This window comes from Cannabis sativa, chromosome 5 (assembly GCF_029168945.1).
Source record: "Cannabis sativa cultivar Pink pepper isolate KNU-18-1 chromosome 5, ASM2916894v1, whole genome shotgun sequence".
NCBI lineage: Eukaryota > Viridiplantae > Streptophyta > Magnoliopsida > Rosales > Cannabaceae > Cannabis > Cannabis sativa.
The window spans coordinates 61,820,575-61,840,327 of NC_083605.1; the positions used below are offsets into that span (position 1 = coordinate 61,820,575).

The 19,753-nt window shown below is 35.8% G+C and overlaps 2 protein-coding genes across 2 annotated transcripts; one reads left to right on the forward strand and one right to left on the reverse strand.

Moving 5' to 3' along the window:
- Positions 1 to 5,851: 5,851 nt before the first annotated feature.
- On the reverse strand, positions 5,852 to 7,202 carry LOC115723823 (uncharacterized). The gene is made up of 3 exons (XM_061116575.1): positions 7,022 to 7,202; positions 6,346 to 6,854; positions 5,852 to 6,238 (listed from the first exon to the last, which is right to left on the reverse strand). The coding sequence occupies exons 1-3, from the start codon at positions 7,200 to 7,202 to the stop codon at positions 5,852 to 5,854; spliced, it is 1,077 nt and encodes a 358-aa protein (XP_060972558.1).
- An 8,867-nt stretch (positions 7,203 to 16,069) lies between these two features.
- Positions 16,070 to 16,754, forward strand: LOC133038425 (uncharacterized mitochondrial protein AtMg00310-like). Its single transcript, XM_061116576.1, has 2 exons — positions 16,070 to 16,607; positions 16,732 to 16,754. Exons 1-2 carry the CDS (start codon positions 16,070 to 16,072, stop codon positions 16,752 to 16,754), a joined length of 561 nt encoding a protein of 186 aa, XP_060972559.1.
- Positions 16,755 to 19,753: the final 2,999 nt, after the last annotated feature.

Consider the following 19,753-nt stretch of genomic DNA (forward strand, 5'->3'; position numbering starts at 1 on the left):
GGATTCAATCTTCCCGGGATCCACCTTGATCCCATCTTTACTCACAATGTGCCCTAGGAAGGACACCTGAGACAACCAGAACTCACATTTCTTGAACTTGGCATAAAGCTTATGTTCTCGAAGCCGTTGCAGTACCATCTGAAGATGTAACTCATGCTCCTCTTCTGATTGAGAGTACACGAGGATGTCGTCGATAAACACAATCACACAGATATCGAGGAAATCCTTGAATACTCTATTCATCAGGTCCATGAATGCTGCAGGAGCATTGGTTAGTCCGAATGACATAACCAGAAACTCGTAATGTCCATACCTAGTGCGGAAAGCCGTCTTTGGAATGTCCTCCTCTCGGATTCTCAACTGATGATAACCCGAACGGAGATCAATCTTAGAAAAGACCGTCTTCCCCTGAAGCTGATCGAACAAGTCATCGATCCTAGGTAATGGATATTTATTCTTTACCGTCAGCTTGTTCAATTCCCTGTAGTCGATGCACATCCTCATAGATCCATCCTTCTTTTTGACGAATAAAACCGGGGCTCCCCAGGGTGACACACTGGGCCGAATGAACCCTATGTCAAGCAACCCTTGAAGCTGAATCTTTAATTCCTTAAGTTCAGCTGGAGCCATTCTATACGAGGCTTTGGAAACCGGTTCCACCCCTGGTGCCAAGTCTATCACGAAATCAATCTCCCGCTGAGGTGGTAACCCTGGAAGTTCTTCTGGAAAAATATCCAAAAATTCCCGAACCACTCTGATGTCTTCTGGCCTAATGGTATCTGGCCGAGTGGTGTCCACCACCACGGCCAGAAACCCTAAGCAACCGCCGTGCAACAATTCTCTAGCTGACATAGCCGAGATCACCGGGATCCGAGATCCCTGAACTGAACCAACAAATACAAACGGTTCTTCACTTTCCGGTTGGAAGACCACCATCTTCCTTTTACAATCAATGCTCGCCGAATATTTAGATAGGAGATCCATTCCTAAAATAATATCGAATTCGACTAAACTCATCTCTATCAGATCAGCACTTAACTCTCTACCATCTATCCTGATCGGCATAGACCTAATCCACCTTTTGGAGATAACCAATTCTCCGCCAGGTAACAGGGTTCCAAACCCTGATTCATATCTATCATAGGGTCTACCCAATTTACTAAAGACTCTGGCCGCCACATAAGAATGTGTAGCCCCAGAATCAAACAGCACTGAATATAGCGAGTTGTTAATAGAAAGCTGACCTGTGACAACTAATGGGCTGGCATCTGCATCAGCCTGCGTGATAGCGAACACCCTGGCTGGAGTGGGTATCGCTGGAGCTCGCGGTGCCTCTGGTCGGAGCTGGGGACAATCCCTCTTGAAGTGTCCGGGCATGCCACAATGAAAGCATCCCTGACCTTTACACTCACCCCGATGGTGCCTCTTGCAGCTAGGGCACTCGGGATAGGAGAATCGGGTGTCAATACCACCAGGACGACTCCCTCTGTTCTGGTTCCCCCGGAACCTCTTGTTCTGACTCGAGCCACCGGAAGCAGTGGGTGCTCTCTTCCTCTGGTCAATGGCCGAACCACTACTCCCCCTGCTATAGCCTGATGCAGGAGGGGTAGGAGCTCCGCCACTCACCGGAGTACTGGCTGATTCTGACATACACCCAACTGCGCCCTCAGCTCGCAGTGCCTTCTCCACCATCTAAGCATAGGTGGTGCTGTCGTTTGTGGTAATCATCAGATCATGCCTGATCCTGGCATTCAACCCGTCCAGATACTTCTCCTTCTTGCTGAAGTCGGTCGGCACAATTCCCGAGGCTAACCTCGCCAACCGATCAAACTGAGTAGTATACTCAGTGACACTCATGTTCTCCCGCTGGGTCAGGTGAGCGAACTCTTTCCTCTTGGCGCTTCTGACCGCCTCATTGTAATACTTTGCGTTGAAGAGTTCCTGGAACCTTTCCCAGGTCATGGTGGTGACGTCATGGATCTGAGACACCATGTCCCACCATACCAGGGCGTCCTCCTGGAACTGGAATGTGGCGCACACCACTCTGTCGTTACCGGTGACACCCATGAAATTCAGAATCTTGGTGATCACCGTCAGCCACTGCTCGGCTTTCATCACGTCCGGACCTCCCAGGAAAACCGGAGGTGCTTGCTTCCAGAACCGCTAATACAGAGGTTCCAATCTATGGGCCGCCACCACTATCTCGGCACAGGCGGCGGGGGCGGGTGCCACTTTGGAACTACGGCACCTTTGGAACTGCCGGGAGCACCTCGTCTCAACCTCTCGAATCTCGAGGTCTTGCTCCTCGATCCGGCTTGCATCTCCGCAAACCGTAACTCCCACCCCGGGCTCCCCGATCGGGCAGGGGAGCTCAGGCAGCTGTGGCGGGTTCTCATCACCCCGACCACGAGCCCTGCCTCGGGGACCTCTACCTCGGCCCCTCACAGGTGGGGGAAACTGAGCTCCCTGACCTTGATTCGACCCCACTGAGTTGCCCTGAATCCTGGTGGTCCGCCTGGCGTCCATCTGATTAGAACCGCCTGCGAAACCAAGAGTTGGCATATCAGGTCGTATTCAAGGAGAGCTTACTAATGCCGCTTAATTTGGAAATTAGAAACGAAACATGCGCCTATTCTACTATCAGGCTACTAACATGCTTCCTAACAGGCTTTTCTTTTTCATAACTGAATAAAATAAACTACTAAAGCAATAAAGGCTTACTGAACCGTGAACCGAGCTAACTGCTGATGATGATTGTACATGTCGTGACGATCTTCGGAAGACAACCTGGCGGCACTGATACCAAATTGTAACACCCTAACTACCATAGGCGTATTACATGATTTTTAAACGTACTGTGCAGCTCGTTGCTAATCAACGAGATTTATGGAAAAACGTGATTAATTAAAATTTTGCTTTTTAATTAAACTTATAAAACAATATTACAAAAGACTCGGGATCCCGATTATAAAATTATTTACAAAAAGTTTTAACTGTTTAACTGTTACATAAAATAAAAGTCGTCTAACGACCAGTTACAAAAATCAGCCTCGTTGTCCCGATGATCGTACGCTCCAGGCCTAACCGCCCCGACATGTACAATCTTCACAAGCTCGCTCACGGTCCATCAGCTTTAGCCTTGCCTTTACCTACACATAAACGTAGAACTGTGAGTCGACAGACTCAGTAAGAAAAGCATAATAATACTCATACATAATTCTAACTGTCGTGTCCAACACGATACTGAGTCCCGCTACTGCCATGTCCAACATGGTGCGAGCCACTTCTTGCCATGTCCAACATGGTACCGAGTTACGAACGTTCACGGGGACGGTACTATTGACAAGTATCCTCCCGATCGGTCGAACCGGTCATACTCCGCCGCTTGGTCATACTCCATGTCGTACCGACGGGATAGGTCAATAGCACGGAACCACCAACCAAATGTCGGCTGATCGGTCAAACCGGTCATACTCCGCCGCTTGGTCATACTCCGGCTGTACCGACGTGACAGTTTGGATGGTTCGAAGCCAACATACAACTAATGTAATCTAATAGGCTTCCTACATGCACGCTAAACATGTAATCTACATATGCATACCGTTATACTAATCTTACGGATTCCGAATTCGGGTGTGCCCAACCCGACCGGAATCGTAGCCGAGCGGCGGACATCGGCTCCTAAACCATAAAAATCACAACGCTATAAGTGACACGCTAAATCACTTCCCGGGGACTTAAACTAGGAACTAAAAGTTTCCCTATCGATAAAAAGCATGGCAATACCCCTAAAAACATAAAAACGAGGAAAAACACGGGTTCTGAAAATTCCCCAACCGGTTGCCCAACCGAATTCCGCTCGGGAATTCTTGGACCCTCATCCGAATTCCTGGCACAACCGAATTCCGGTTCCTAGAATTTTTCAAAAATTCCTAACTCAACCAAATCAAACCCAATCTATACCAAACCTTCCAGACCTGCTCTAAATACCCCAAAGAACATATCCAAGGCATCAAACTAACCCAGAAATCACAGATACACAAATTGCCATTAAAGCTCAAGCTTGAGTTTTAAACTCAAACTTGAGCAAATCCCACAAACATGCAATCAAACCTGGTTAATTCTACTTAAATATGCATGATTAAGCTTCTGAAAACAAACAAGAACAACAGCAACAACATAGTAACAGATTACACAACATTTCTTCAAAATCACATATTTTACATAGAAAACTTAAAGCTTTGCACAACCTATCTAACATGCTTTCAAAACCACTTAAACAACCCTAATCTAACAAGCTTTAAACTATAGAAATCAAGACAACTTACAGCAGCCACAGCAACTAACAATTAAGCATGCATCAACATATTCTCATCATTTTTTCTAAAATTACAAAAAGAAAGGTTTAGGAACTTTACCAAGAATTTGAAGAACACTTAGATTAAAGAAAATTAGCTTTGAAATCAAAAATTCCAGCCCTTGAACACCCTCAGCCGAGAGAACAAGAGAGGAAAAGAGAGAGAGCTTTGAGTGTAATTTTTGGAAATTTTCTTCTAATTTGACTAAGTGTTGAATTTTTTGTGAAAAAGGAATATAAATCACATAACATATATTAAATCCATTTCAGCCAACAACAATTAAATAAATATTTATTTTCAAATAAACAAGTCACTAAAAGACAAAACACTAATGGGGCAAAAAGACCATTTTGCCCTTCCACCATAAAACCACATAAATCATACTAAAGGGGTATTTTTGGGAAATTCTAAATTCCCGGCCAATCCCGACATTCCCAATGTCTAAAACCCGTCCCCAAACTACTAACATACTAAATTGTGATTTCTACTGAGCCAAACGCCGAGTTCCAAAATACCGGGCACCGGAAATGCAAAATATGAAAACTACTGAATAACATAACCATGCATTTCTGAATTCCATAAATAACAGTAATAAATTATTTAAATAGCTATAAATAATTTCATAATTAATCAAAAACAACTGCTAATTTCCAAATTAACCATGCATCGATGCTGGTAAACTTTGCCAATGTCCTGGAAAGGACATAACACTTATCCAAGGTGTAAGAATACCTATCGTTGATTATACCATGTCAGTCTAAATCCAGTGTTCTGACAAATCAGGGAATAAACTTTCGAACATATAATTAAGATTATATTCCACTGTGTTGACAACACTATAATCATTAACAAATTGATATGTTCTGGACTGAAATAGAATTCATACATTATGTACATATAATCATGAAATAAATCATGTGAACCATGCAACATTAAATGTTATTTCTGATCTATATTAATAAGTAAATCTGATTATATTGAAATGAGTTTTATTTAGGGCATAAAACCCAACAATATATTATATAGAACATGTTTTTTTTTATAGAACATGTATTTTTGGTTCATGTTTAAATTTAACCAGTTTCATTTTCTTTGTTTTCCTTATTTTGGGGCATGTTGAATATAACCGGTTTTTTTGTTATTTTTTTTTTACAAGGCAATTCTCTATTATGAAAATGTTCATTTTTTTTTCAAAACCAATTATGTTTGAAGATATATTTCATGATCAACAAATATTGAAACAATTATTGGAACATACAAAATCAAATATATTGTTTTTTTTTATTGTAAATGTATCTTTGTATTCAATAAAACCGGTTATTTTGTTTCTTTTGTTTTGGGGCATGTTGAATATAACTGGTTTTTTAGTTGTTTTTTTTTTTTACAAGGCAATTCTATATTATGAAAATTTTCATTTTTTTTCAAAACCAATTATGTTTGAAGATATATTTCATGATCAACAAATATTGAAACAATTATTGGAACATACAAAATCAAATATATTGTTTTTTTTTATTGTAACTGTTCTTTGGCTTTCCTTTTGAACTTATTCTTCTCCTCCTAGGTCTCCCTGCTCTCTTTTTTGTGTTTGGGGGTAGGACTATCCTTTCCAAGCTTTCAGGCAGTGTCCACTCACTTTCATTTGGTAATGGGTTTGTTGTTGTGTCATATGTTGCTTTCATTTCGTCAGGTTTGTAGTAGTCCGCAACATAGTCGTAAACTCGCAATCCTCGTTTCGAGAATACAACTATTGCATGAGCACATGGGATTTCATCTTGCTGGAACCGGTTACATTCACATGTTTTGTCTAGTAAATTGACCAGGAATTTCCCTTTCTCTAGCACATTCACTTGGTGGAGTATGGTTGTGACTTGTGTAACCTGTTATTTTAAGCAGAAAAAATAATTTTATAACCGGTTATTTTATACAGTTGTTCAATTTTTTTAATGTGTACTGTGTGTATATATCTATAAATTTAGTTGTTTACCTCATATTTTCTTGCTCGAATAAAGTTGTCTCTGAGTATTTTTTCTGTCACTGTTGAAACTTTTGTGAATGTTCCATGTGCTTCGTTGTCATTTGTCCGAACCCATTTTTGTACCAAACTTCGAAGACTCTCCATCATTGTAGTGATGGGCAGTGTTATTGTGGCAAGTATTGCTGAATTTATCGACTCAGCTATGTTGGATGTCATCAGTGTGTACCTTCTAGTCGGGCAGTGGCATCTACTCCAATATTCGTATCCTATTCTCTGAAGATAAGGTATGATTCTGTTGTCTATTTTGTCGAGTTTTGACATGTATTCTTCAAATGATTTCGTGTTGTATGTCTTGGCGGCTTTGACAAAGTTTAATGTAAGAACTTCTCCGTGTGCTCCAAAATTGACCTTAATGTTGTTAAGCAAGTGGAGTATGCATGATCCATGGAATATGTTTGGGTAGACAGTTGCTACTGCTTTCTCTATGCTTTTGTGCCGGTTTGAGATGATTGTCATGCCTACGAGTCAAAGTATATCGAATGTCAGTATATGTCGGTTTTAACCGGTTTTTTTGTTACTTTTTTTTTAAATCGGTTATTTATGTTAAGTCTAACAAACAATAGGAAAACTATTTTAATAAAGATATTGTATTTGATGTATATTTCTACTTGAACCAGTTTCTTACCTTCTCTTTCTCCGAATGTTTCTCTTAGCTTGTGGAAGAACCACTCCCATGATGAATCATTCTCTGAGTCTCCTATTCTGAATGCCAATGTGAATATGTGTTTATTAGCATCCATTGTTGATGCTGTAAACAACGTCCCTTCGTATGTTGTTTTCAAGAATGTGCCATCTACCACAATCATCGGTCTTCAATGAATCCATCCTCTAATTGAGTTTGACAGTGCTAGGAACATGTACTTGAACCGATTCTTCTTGTCTGTTATCAATTCGTTACAGTGCCTGGATTTGCTTTTTTTAGCATATGAAGGTACATTGGGAGTTGTTGGTATGAGTCTTCAGGCTTTCCTCTTGACAATTCTAGAGTCTTCTCTCTTGTTCTCCAAGCCTTTTGATATCCCATCGAGACCCCAAACTCATGTAGCATGTCCTTCATGATGTCATTCGGTGCATGCTTCCTGTTTATTGAGTCATACTTCTTCTTTACTATTTGAGCAATAGTATTGTAAGTTGCTTGCCTGTGATCTTCCATTATGACATCCAAGAGCAAGTGTGGTTGTTGACATATTTTCTAATCTTGAAGGTTTGTGTTTGTTTCAACTTTGAAGCACGCAGAAACCAGTTACAATTTTCGTCAACACATGTAACCATGTATTCCCTCGATTCGGACCTCTTCGTTCTGATTTGAAAGTTCTTTATCATTGCATAGAATCCGATTGCCGTTTTCAGTATGTTCTTGTCACTGTATATTTGTCCTTCTTCGATTTCAATCACCATTTAATCTGTGATTATCTCCATTTCCTCATCCCTTCTCTTTTTTGTTGCTGAATTCGATTGCTCTATTATAAAGTCTGCAACTTGTTCAGCCATGGCAAACATGTTGGGGGCAATTGTGATTTGAATCTTGTCCTTCAATATCAGATTGTTGGTTGAATGGTTCGTCATGTATTTGTAGAACTAGTTCCTCAACTATCTTCGTTTGCTCTTGTATTGGTTGGTCTGAAGATTGATTTTCCACTGTTTGTATAGCCGTTTCTTCTGTAGTTGTGATGCATAGTGGAGAATCAGTTACTCCAGCTTGTGATTTTCTCAGCTTAATGTAGAACTTGAGAGAATTGTCACTCAGTAGCTTCATTGGTGTTGTCCCCAGTGATATCTGGTAGGATATGTCTATGTTGCTTCTGCTGCAGTTGATCTCTGTTTTTATCAGCTCCATCAAGTTTGCTAGTGATGAATTGGTTGGAATTAGAATTCCCGTCATTGTGTAGTCATCATAATTTGTATTTTCCCTCCATTGACCCCCATATTTGATGACACACATGATTTGTTCCATACCTGCAATATTAGGGAAAAAGTAATATCAGAATATTATTGTAATGTTTTGTTTGGAACCGGTTATTTTTTAAAAAATTATAGGTGTTATTGTTTTTGTTTTAGGTTTTTAACTGTTGTTTTTTTTGTTTTCTGGTTTTTGTTTACTGGGTTTTGGTTTTTTTTTGTCATTTCTGTTTTTGATAACTATTTTGCATTTTCAAAGAAAATTCTTTTTAAAATTTAAGTGTAATTTTTTTTAACTGGTTTTTTTTTCCTTTGATTTTCTAATTGTATGTTTTGCTATATTTTTTTTTTTGATCTTTTTAAGTTTTTTATTGTTTTTTAACCGGTTTTTTCTGTTATGTTTTGTAATTTGTGACTTTCTTTATTTTCTAACCAGTTATTTTTAAATTGTATTTAGAGAATCAATGTTATAGGTGAGTTTTTTAACTGGTTTTTAAGTTTTAACTGGTTTTTTTATGTTATATTTATTGTTGTATTTGTTTTAATTTTGTTTTTTTTGTAGCATTTGTTAAATGTAATGTAATGTAACTGGTTTCATTTAATTTTTATGTTTTATTGTGTAAGTTAGGTTTTTAACTGGTTGTTTTTGTTTGTTTTCTGGTTTTAGGTGTTGTTGTTTTGTTTGTTTTGGTAAAAATTATGTTTTTTAACTGGTTTTTTTTTTTTATTGTATGTGTTGTTATATGTTTTTAACTAGTTTTCACGTTTTTGATTGTTTTTTTAACCGGTTTTTAATCTGTTATGTTTTGTTAGCTGTGACTTTCTTTAACTCTGTTATGCAAAAGTAATATTATATTGTTATATTTCTGTATTTGATACCGGTTATTTTTAAATTGTATTTAAAGAATCAATGTTATATGTGAGTTTTTTAACTGTTTTTTTTTATGTTATGTAAAGACTGCTTAGTTTAATTTGGAAATTAGCAGTTAATTAAGATTTAATTATGAAAATTATTTATAATTATTTAAATAATTATTTATGTTGCTATATTTGAATTCAGACTGCATTTTTATGTCATATAGTGAAATTTTATAATTTTGCGTTTTCGGTGCCCGGCAACATGGAACGCGGTGTATGGCTCAGTAGAATCACAGTTTAGTATTTTAGTATGTTGGGGCAGTTTATTTAGACATTGGGAATGTCAGGAATTTATAATTTCCTAAAATACCCCTTAGTACCCTTTTATGTTATTTTAGTGTGGAGGGGCAAAATGGTCATTTAGCCCCATTTGTATTTTTGTCCTTTAGTGGACTTAGTGATATGGAAACATATGATTTATTGATTTATGTTAGCTGAAATAAAAAGGAGTTATGCATTTTGTCTTTTATTCAAAATTGGAAAAAATTAGAAAAGAAGCAAAACCCAAAATTTTCTCTCAACTCTCTCTCTCTTTCGGCCCTCTTTGAGCAGCAAGAAAAGTGGTGTTTTCCTTGGTAATTCAAGCTGGTTCTAGCATAGATTTTGATCTCAAGTTGTTGGTAAGACTCTTGTAGCTTTTTCTTTTAGTTTCTTGAAGTTTAAGGAAGTAGAAAATGGTTGCATGCTTGGTTTTGATGTTGATAGTTGCTGTTAATTGTTGTTGTTGTTTTCAGAAGTTTAAACATGTTTAATTGAGTAGAATAGAGCTGGTTGTGATGCATGCTAGTTACCTTTGTTCAAATTTGGAGTTTTTGGCTCAAAAATTATGATTTTCAAAGTTAAATGAGGAATTAGTTGTTGTAGTGGTTGTTTGTGCGTGGGTTTGATTTCTGCAGTTATATTATGCTTGTTTGAGTAGATTAAATCAAGTTTTGATGCATGTTTATTAGTTTTAACCAAGTTTGAGTTTTGAACTCAAAGCTTGGAGCTTTAATGGTGGATTCTGTGCGTGTAGGGTTGTTTTGTTGCTTTAGAAATGTTTATTAGGGTCTAATTAGCAGGTCTGGAAAGTTCGGTTGAGTTTTGGAAACATTTTGGTTAGGGGCTTGAGCTTTGTGGGTTTTCTGGGTAAAACCGGCTAACCGGTTTTACACTGCCTGTAAAACCGGTTGCCCGGATTTTGCAGCAGGGGTTGAAAACCGGTTTTTCTCTGCTTGTCATTTTGTGCTAGTTTCAGGTTTTCAGGCAGTTTGTTCCCTGCTAGTTTAGGATATTTTTGTATTAAGTTGGTTGTGATTTAGCGTGTCACTTATCAGTGTTGTGATTGTTACGGTTTAGGAGTCTATAATTCGCCGAGCAGATCGTTCCACTCAGGTTGACCGGCACACCTGAATTCGGAATTGAGGTAAGATTAGTATAACAGTATGCATATGTATTTACATGTTTAGCGTGCATGTTAGGAAGCCTGTTAGATTACATTAGACATGTATGTTGGCTTCGTACCATCTGACAGTATCACATCGGTAAAGCTAGAGTATGACTAGCAGTTGGAGTATGACCAGTGTACCGAGTATAGGCTGATATTATGGTCGATGGTACTGTACTGTTTGACTGTATCACATCGGTAAGGCTAGAGTATGACTAGCAGCTAGAGTATGACTAGTGTACCGAATATAGGCTGATACTGTAACACATCGGTAAGGCTAGAGTATGATTAGCAGCTGGAGTATGACCAATGTACCGAGTATAGGCTGTTACTCTGTCAAAAGTACCGTTGTACGAACGTTCGAGACTCAGTACCGTGTGGGACACGGGGATTAGGGTTGTGGTCAGGGGTATGGGTGTCTGACCATAACCCGGGATTTATGTATGTTTTATGATTTATGCTTTTCTTACTGAGTCTATCGACTCACAGTGCTATGTTTATGTGTAGGTAAGGGCAACGCCAAGGCTGAGGAACCGTGAGGACGAGCCGATGAAGATTGTACATGTCGGGGCAGTTAGGCCTGGAGCGTACGATCCTCGGGACAGCAATGCTTTTGTAGTTAGTTGCTGGGCAACAAATATTTTGTAAAGAATTAATTAACTTTTGTAAAGTATTTTGTAATCGGGATCCCGAGTATTTTGTATGAAATATTATAAGTTTTAATTAAAAAAGCAAAATTTTAATTAATCACGATTTCCATAAACCTCGTTGATTAGCAACGAGTTGCACAGTACGTTTAAAAATAACGTAACACGCCTAGTCTAGTTAGGGTGTAACATGTTATATGTATTGTTGTATCTGTTTTAATTTTGTTTTCTTGTAGCATTGTTAAATGTAATGTAATGTAACTAGTTTCATTTAATTTTTATGTTTTATTGTGTAAATTAGGTTTTTGACTGGTTTTTTTGTTTGTTTTCTGGTTTTAGGTGTTGTTGTTTTGTTTGTTTTTTCGGTTAAAAATTATTTTTTTAACTGGTTTTGTTTTTTTAATTTTTTTGATTGTATGTTTTGTTATATGTTTTTAACTAGTTTTCACGTTTTTGATTGTTTTTTTAACAGTTTTTTTTTGCTGTTATGTTTTGTTAAATGTGACTCTCATTATTTTCTTTTACTGTTTTTAAGTGGTTATTTTGGTTATGCTATATATTTGTTTTGCCTGTTATGTATATTTCATATGGTTGATCTTGATTTTGTATATTGTTTTAACCGGTTATTTATTTTTTATATTTGTTCATTAAAATGTCGTATATTGTTTATATACCATTAATCCATATATACCTGTAATGTCTTTGTATAATTTGTTTTGTTTTTTCAATTTTTCGTTTTCAATTTTAATTAGCATTGATTTTTCAGGTTATGAAGGTTAAGAAGAGGATCAGAATCAATTGAATAAATTACCTGAAGACGATCGGAGCTATAAAAGACGATCAGAGGTCGCTGATCGTTGCTGAAGCTCTGTCTTCAGTCGATGAAAATATTTGGTTTTGAGATTGACTTTCTATGCATGTTTATTGCGTTTGAGATGAGTAGAATGTGTTGAAGATCTGTCCGCAGCTGGAGAAGACGATCGGAGGCGGCGATCGTTGATGGTTTTGGAGAAGACGATCGGAGTTGACTGCTTCGTTTGAGTTCGGTTTTGTAGATCGAATTGCAGTGATCAATTGAGTTCGGTTTGCAGTCGACTGATCGTGGCTGGTGATTGTGCGATTCCGAACCTGATGATCGGAGACAAAATCGCAGAGAGTAGGGAGAGAGAGAGATCGTATCGTGGCTGGTTTTGTGGAGTCTGTTATGTTTTTAGTTTTGGAAAGTATGGTATTTTCCATTTTAAGCATATTTATATATTTTTTGGATTCCCATATTTTTCCATTTAATTAATTTTTTTCCCATATCTTTTTCATTTATTTTTTTCTGCCATATAAAAGTAAATGGCAACTAAAAATCCCATATTTATGTTTTTTCCCCTATATTTTTTCTTTAAAGCCCAATTTTAATAAACCTAACTTTTGAAAGGGCTAGCAATTTGTCATTACTCAGTTCCATCTCAATTCTCAAAGTCCATTTCCAATTCTATTAATGTTTTTAAGCAAAAAAAAATTTAAATTCTATTACTGCTATTTATTATTGTTTAAAACCTTTTACATTCTAATACAAGGAGACGAAATAATGCTAATACAATTCTATTTATTATTTTTTTCATCAATATGCTAATACAAGGAGACGAAATAATGCTATTCCAAGTTTGTTTTTTCTGGTGGTTTTTTAGCAACTTCTTTATTATCATATCTATGTAAGTATGTTTTGCTTGTTGTAAATTTGACAATACTTTTATTAGTCAGGAAGATAGAATATTATTTGAAGATCTAATTGAAACTACACAGTAGGGCCCGTTTGGTACGCAGGATTGGACTGGATTGGATTGAAAAGGATTGGACTGGACTGGACAAGATTGGATTATGCTGAAAGTAATCCTGTGTTTGGTTTAAGAATGGACGGGACTATTTTATTTATTTGCTTTTAGAAAAAAAAAACTTAAATTCAATAAAAATATATAATAATAAATTAAAATTAAAATATATAATTATAAATAAATATAAATAAATAATTCGTCGCAAAAAAAAATAATATATCATATATAATTAAGAATATACCATAAATATATAATAAAATATTTTGTCATATTTTTTATTTAATAAATAATAAAAATAGTAAAATAAAAATACTTGAATAATATAAAATTGCTTATTTTAAACATTAATTTAATCACTAATTTAATATAAATATTAATTTTTTTAAAAATATTTATATAATTTTTTTAGTAATTTAAAAATAATACATAATTTTATTGTCATATTTTTTTCTTAGAATCAATTTAAGTAACTATTATTTAATTAATAATATTCTAAATTTTAAAAACTTATGTATAATAATTCAAAATTATACATTGTCACTAATTTTAATGAATAAGTTTTGATAAAAAAAAATGTATAAATAAATGTGTGATAATTATTTCCTTTAAATTCTTATTAAATTAAAAATATATTAATAAAATTTAAATTAAAAAAAACGATAAAAAAAAAAATCTCACCTGCATGGGATTATTTATCCCACCCTGCTGGATGGGATAAATAATCCCAGACAGATGAGGTTAACTGGATTAGTTATCCAGACTTCTAACATGCCCAAACACTGGATTGGACAAATTAGCCTGTCTAATCCAATCCAGTCCTGCGTACCAAACGGGCCCTAGATGTCTAGCTTTATTTTTTATTCCTTTAATATGCATTCACAGTTTATGATTAATATGGGGTTTTTTGTTTAAAAAAGTAATATTTTAAAACGTTTCATTTTTACGTCCTAAAGGAAGTTTTCGTCTATGGTTAGAATTATTGGTATCTTTTAAGGTTGTCCCAAAAATAATAAATAACTAGTCACTTGGAGAGAGAATTATATTACATGTATATATATATGTATTGGATGACATGTTGCTTGGTTTATTCATATACATATAACATTTCATCACAATAGTCTTAAGTAGGTCCCCATAGCCAGTTTGCAATTTTCAAATGCCCTTAATACATAACAGATTTGCCTTCTAACTGGGTAGTCTCCTTCTTCTTCTCTTTCTCTCTATTGGCTGGTTTTTTTTTTTTTGGATATACATTAAAATTCAGGATAGTAGATGACAGTACTGTACATGAGCATAAATCAATTAAAGTGAAGAAAAGACAAACAAAATTAGTTAGTTTGGGAATACATACATTTGGTTTATCTATACTCTTATACAATGAATTGTATATGGTTTGAAAATAAATTATGTGTCAGTGATTATCTCTATCTGTATATTGTACCCTTTGAGAAGCTTATTAATAATCAAGATAATTAATTACGATATTACTTTCTTTTTATCTCTTTTCTTGATTAATATATATATGTATACATATGTAGTACAATGTAGATTTATAATTCTCATGTGTGTCCTTTGTATTAATTTTGGGTTTCTTCCTGGCAAGTGTGATGGTGGAATATTAGTTTCTCCTTATTCTCTATGATTGTAAGAGTCTTATTCTTTATGTTTTTATAAGGTGTTCATAGCACCCCTTTGGTCCTCCACAATCTAATTCAGTTCTACTTTTCGGATTTGTTAGGACTGATTAATGAAGCAGGGGTTTTGTGCTCTGATGGAGATGACATTCTGAATATTATTGAACAATATTACACTAACCTCTTCATGACTTCTTTCCCTGTCGATGAGGATACTAAGGCTGTGATCTATGTTGTGCAACCAAGAGTTACAGATGCTATGAATTCAAACCTCCTACTCCCCTTTACTGTTGAAGAGGTTAAGTTAGCTGTTTTTTCAATGCCGGCAGATAAAAGCCCAGGAGATGATGGTTTCAATGCCATGTTCTATCAGAAGCATTGCGACAGTGTTGGTGACTTGGTAGCGAAGGCAGTGTTGGAATTTTTACAAGGGGAAGCAGAGTTATCACTTATTAATTCCACCATGGTCACTTTGATACCTAAGGTCAAATCTGCAAAGAAGGTGCAGGATTTTCGCCTAATAAGCTTATGTAATGTATTGTACAAAATTATTTCAACTGTTCTTGTACGACGCCTTCAACCGTGGTTGAATGACTTGATCCATTTTTCCCAGAGTGCTTTCATTGGAGGTCGACAAATTACGGATAATGCCATGGTAGCTTATGAACTGGTGCATAATTTACGAGCATCGACTAGGAGAAGGAGGTGTTTTTCTGTTATGAAACTTGATATGAGTAAAGCATATGACAGAGTTGAATGGGGGTTTGTAGAAGCCATTATGCTGAAGTTTGGGTTTGCCTTTCCTTGGGTGCATCTACTTATGCAATGTGTGCATTCGGTTAGTTATTCTTTTAATATTAATGGTGAAGTTAAAGGGAAGGTTGTACCAACACGAGGGTTATGTCAAGGAGATCCCCTTTCACCTTACCTCTTTTTTTTTTGTGCGGGAGGTTTCTCCGCCCTTTTATGCCAAGCAGAAGCTAATCGTGGCATTATTGGGTATAAGTTGGCTCGATCGGCCCCTTCAATTACACACTTTTTCTTTGCAGATGATAGTATTCTATTCACCCGTGTCTCGCCCAGGTCTTGCATATCATTACTAAACATCTTTGATAAATATTCTAGAGCTTCGGGACAGGTTAGTTGTATGATGATACTTTTATTTATAAGTTTTTTCTTACAATGATTCCTAAGAGGTGGAAAGTATTTCTATTGGAAAACTTCCTTGTTCATGTTTCAGTATAGTAAGTGGTGTGATTAAGCCAGTATTTATTTATTTATTTATTTATTTATTTTTTTCAGTTAATAAATTTTACCAAATCCAACATGTATTTCTCACCCAATACGCCAGAGAATTTGAGAACTCAATATGAGGATACTTTGCATATGCAAACTACTGAAGCCATTACCCAATATTTGGGGTTGCCTATGATAAGTGGTCGTAATAAACAAAGAATGTTCAGCTATATTAAGGAAAAAGTCTGGTCACGTCTTAATTCTTGGAATTCCAAGTTATTTTCGTATGGTGGTAGAGAAATACTATTAAAAGCAGTCATTCAAGTTATGCCCACGTATGCAATGTCTTGCTTCCAATTACCAGTGATTTTATGTGACCAATTGGAAGCTCTTATGGCTAGATATTGGTGGAGTTCTTCTATTGCTAAGCAGAAAACTCATTGGTTAGCTTGGAGGAAAATGTGTTTGCCAAAGACTCAGGGTGGGTTAGGATTTCGAAGTTTTGAACATCATAACCAGGCGCTACTGGCTGCTCAGGCATGGAGAATACTTACATGTCCGGACTCTCTACCTGCGAGAATATTTAGAGAAAAGTACTTCTCCCATACTACTTTTTTGACTGCTTCAGGTATACATTTATTGTTATATCTAGTTAGTATATATTTACTATTATATCTTTTTTTCTTTTGCACCATAGGTGGCCTTAAGCTCTTACTTTGGTTTTATATTTTTTGGCTGGGTTTTATGGGTAGGACGCATAGAAGGATGTTTATAGATTTGCTTATGGTTGGCTTAGACGTAAGTATAGTGGGATTTTTGTGCCGGTTTTAGTAGGACTGGATTCAGTTTGTTCTTGGAGAATAAAAGTCAGCTTTTTGTCCTACTTTAACAATTCTACCAAAGCATTACAATGCTCAGAATAAGTTTATAATATTATGTTAATAAGTAGATTTTATATGATATTAAAAGACCCATATGTGTTAAGATGGAACCAGCAATTATTATAAGTATATATGTATTATTGGCAGTTTTTTGATAAGGAGAGTTAAGGAGAAGGAGAAGACTTAGTTGTGTATTAGTGCAATTCATATTAACTCTTTTCAGAAGACTGGAATTCTTGGGGAGGTTGGTTTTTTTTCATTTTAATGTTTTGCTTGAATACTTGTGGTCTTTAGGTGGGAGTTGGTTACAATATTTACGTCATCTTTTGGTTTGTTGATCTTATGTTTAATAGTATGTTATTATGGGTGGTATTGTGAGTGTAATATTTTAATCTACGAGTTTTCTTTGGTTTTGGATGCAGTGGGGCAGGCACCTAGTTATGTTTGGCGGAGCATAATTTGGGGAAGGTCTCTGTTAATTAAAGGATTGCGTAAGCGAGTTGGAACGGGTGACACGATACTAGTTTTTAAGGACCCTTGGCTACCACGGCCAGCCACTTTTAGGCTCTATTGTTCTACTCTAGATAATCCAAATTTGTTGGTTCGTGATTTGATTAACGAGTCAAGGAGTGGTTGGAATATGCAAATGGTGAGGGATTTGTTTAATGTGGCTGATCAACAGAGTATTTGTGTTGGGTTTTATGCCCTAAATAAAACTCTTTACAATCTGATTAGTTATCAATATAAGAAATTTGAAGTGATTGATGTTTGCATGAATTCTACATGCTAATGGTTAAAATATGTTTATTACATTTACACACAAAATCAGTTAAATCCAGATCATATGTATATTCACAATTACAGTATCGTCAACACAGTGGAATGTGATTGTGATCATATGAATCAAAAGTTTTGGTCCCTGTTTCATCAGTGTTATTGGGTTTACACTAATGTGATAATCAGCGATAATGTGTACTTACACTTGGAGTAAGTGTTATGTTCTTTCCAGGACATTAGTAAAGTATACTAGTTTCGAATGTATGGAGTATACATTGGACTGGACTGATATTGCAACTAAGTTAAGACATTACAAACTTACCGTTATACATATCTTTCCAAGTCAATATCAGTAGTTGATCTTAAGATTAAAAGAATCTAAATCCTGATATGCTTAGGCTCAACTCAGGAGTGTTATTCATGTTCTTTGATTTATTAGTTAAGTCTACTTTTAGGTCAGGGTGATACGTATATTTTGGGAACATGATAGTATGATTGAGTGGGAGTGCTGAACATAAATATGGAATCTATAGCTTCTACTGGTGTATAGAAGTCAAGTGATGATTCCCTTCAAGCTTAGCAAATAGAAGTAAATGGATGAGCTCTTGTTTAACTGACTAATCATTAGATCACTAAACACCATTTACAGGTAGCTAAGTGTTTTAAGGGGCAAAATACATTGAGGGGTGAGAACGGTAAAGAAATCCCATCTCGATGTAGATCATCTATATAGAGGATCTTTAAATCACAATAAGATTATAACAATGGTTAAATGAGATAGCATATTGATATCGTGGAACATATAATATGCTCTATATAAGTCGGAGAGTGCAATTCTAAGTTCTAAGAGTGGATTCAACGAAGAATTAATAAGTAGGAATTTACCTAGTAAATTTGGTTCACTTATTGGAAGCTCAGCATATAGATCCATGGTCCCCATTCTAGTTGAGAACATTCTGCTTGTAAGACTCATTAATTGATTCGTGATTGATCAATTATAATTCTAAAGTTAGACTATGTCTAATTTCATGAATTTTCACTAAGTAGGGGTGAAATTGTAAAGAAAAGAGTTTCTAGGTTTATTTATTTATTAATGGACTTTATATGTCAAATGAATAATTAAATTAAATGACAATATTATTTAATAATCTATTTTAGTTATTAAATAATTAGTTTTGGCATTTAAAAGGTTAGAATTGGAAAATTGGCGTTTTTGAGAAAATAGAAATAAAATTTGATAAAACTGCAAAATCAAGTGGGGCCCACTATAACACCATGGCCGGCCATGTAACACCCCGATTTCCCGAGATGTCACATAGGATAGTCCGTATAAAACAATTTAATAAGATAAAGACAAACAAATACTTCTTTATTGAAAAATATCCAAGCATGAGATCTCATTGTTTAAAACAAAATTCTTTTAATACTGTAAACTTAAATAAGAACTAGTTAAGTCAAAATAATAGTTTCAAAATGTTTAGCAGTTAAAAACATTAAAAGCAAAATACTGTGCCAGCCCCCTAACATGCGGTCCACGCCTCGAGCTCTTCATTCTCACTGCTTAGCCTTACCCTTACCTACACACAGAGTACCCGTGAGCTAACGCCCAGTAAGAAGAGCTATGTAGGACATAACCCTCCTAACTAGTTACTTGACATAATTTGCTCTTTTATATTAATCAACAGTAATTCACATTCCATAAATATATCCACAACGCATGTTGTTCTCACATGCACACATCAAGTCTCATACCGCACATTATACTCACATACAATAATCAACTATTCTCTCATGTTGATCAGACATGAGGTAACCTACCCTGCCTTGTGTTATTCTCACACTTGGCATCCAACAGGGCAATTAATTACCATAAGTTGTACTCACCCATGATAATGTTATAACCTGCAAGTGTTATGCTCACACAAGCAGCAAGACCCTAATATTATTCTCATACTAATGATGCTCACAAAATATAAGGAAATCACAACACTATCAAATTAAATAACAAACCAACCCAAGTTGTATGCATAACATACACCCTGTGTACAGATGTCCACTCTTCTTACCTCAGTTGCTAAGACCACACTTGCTACCTCGAGCACCTCAACGAATTTCC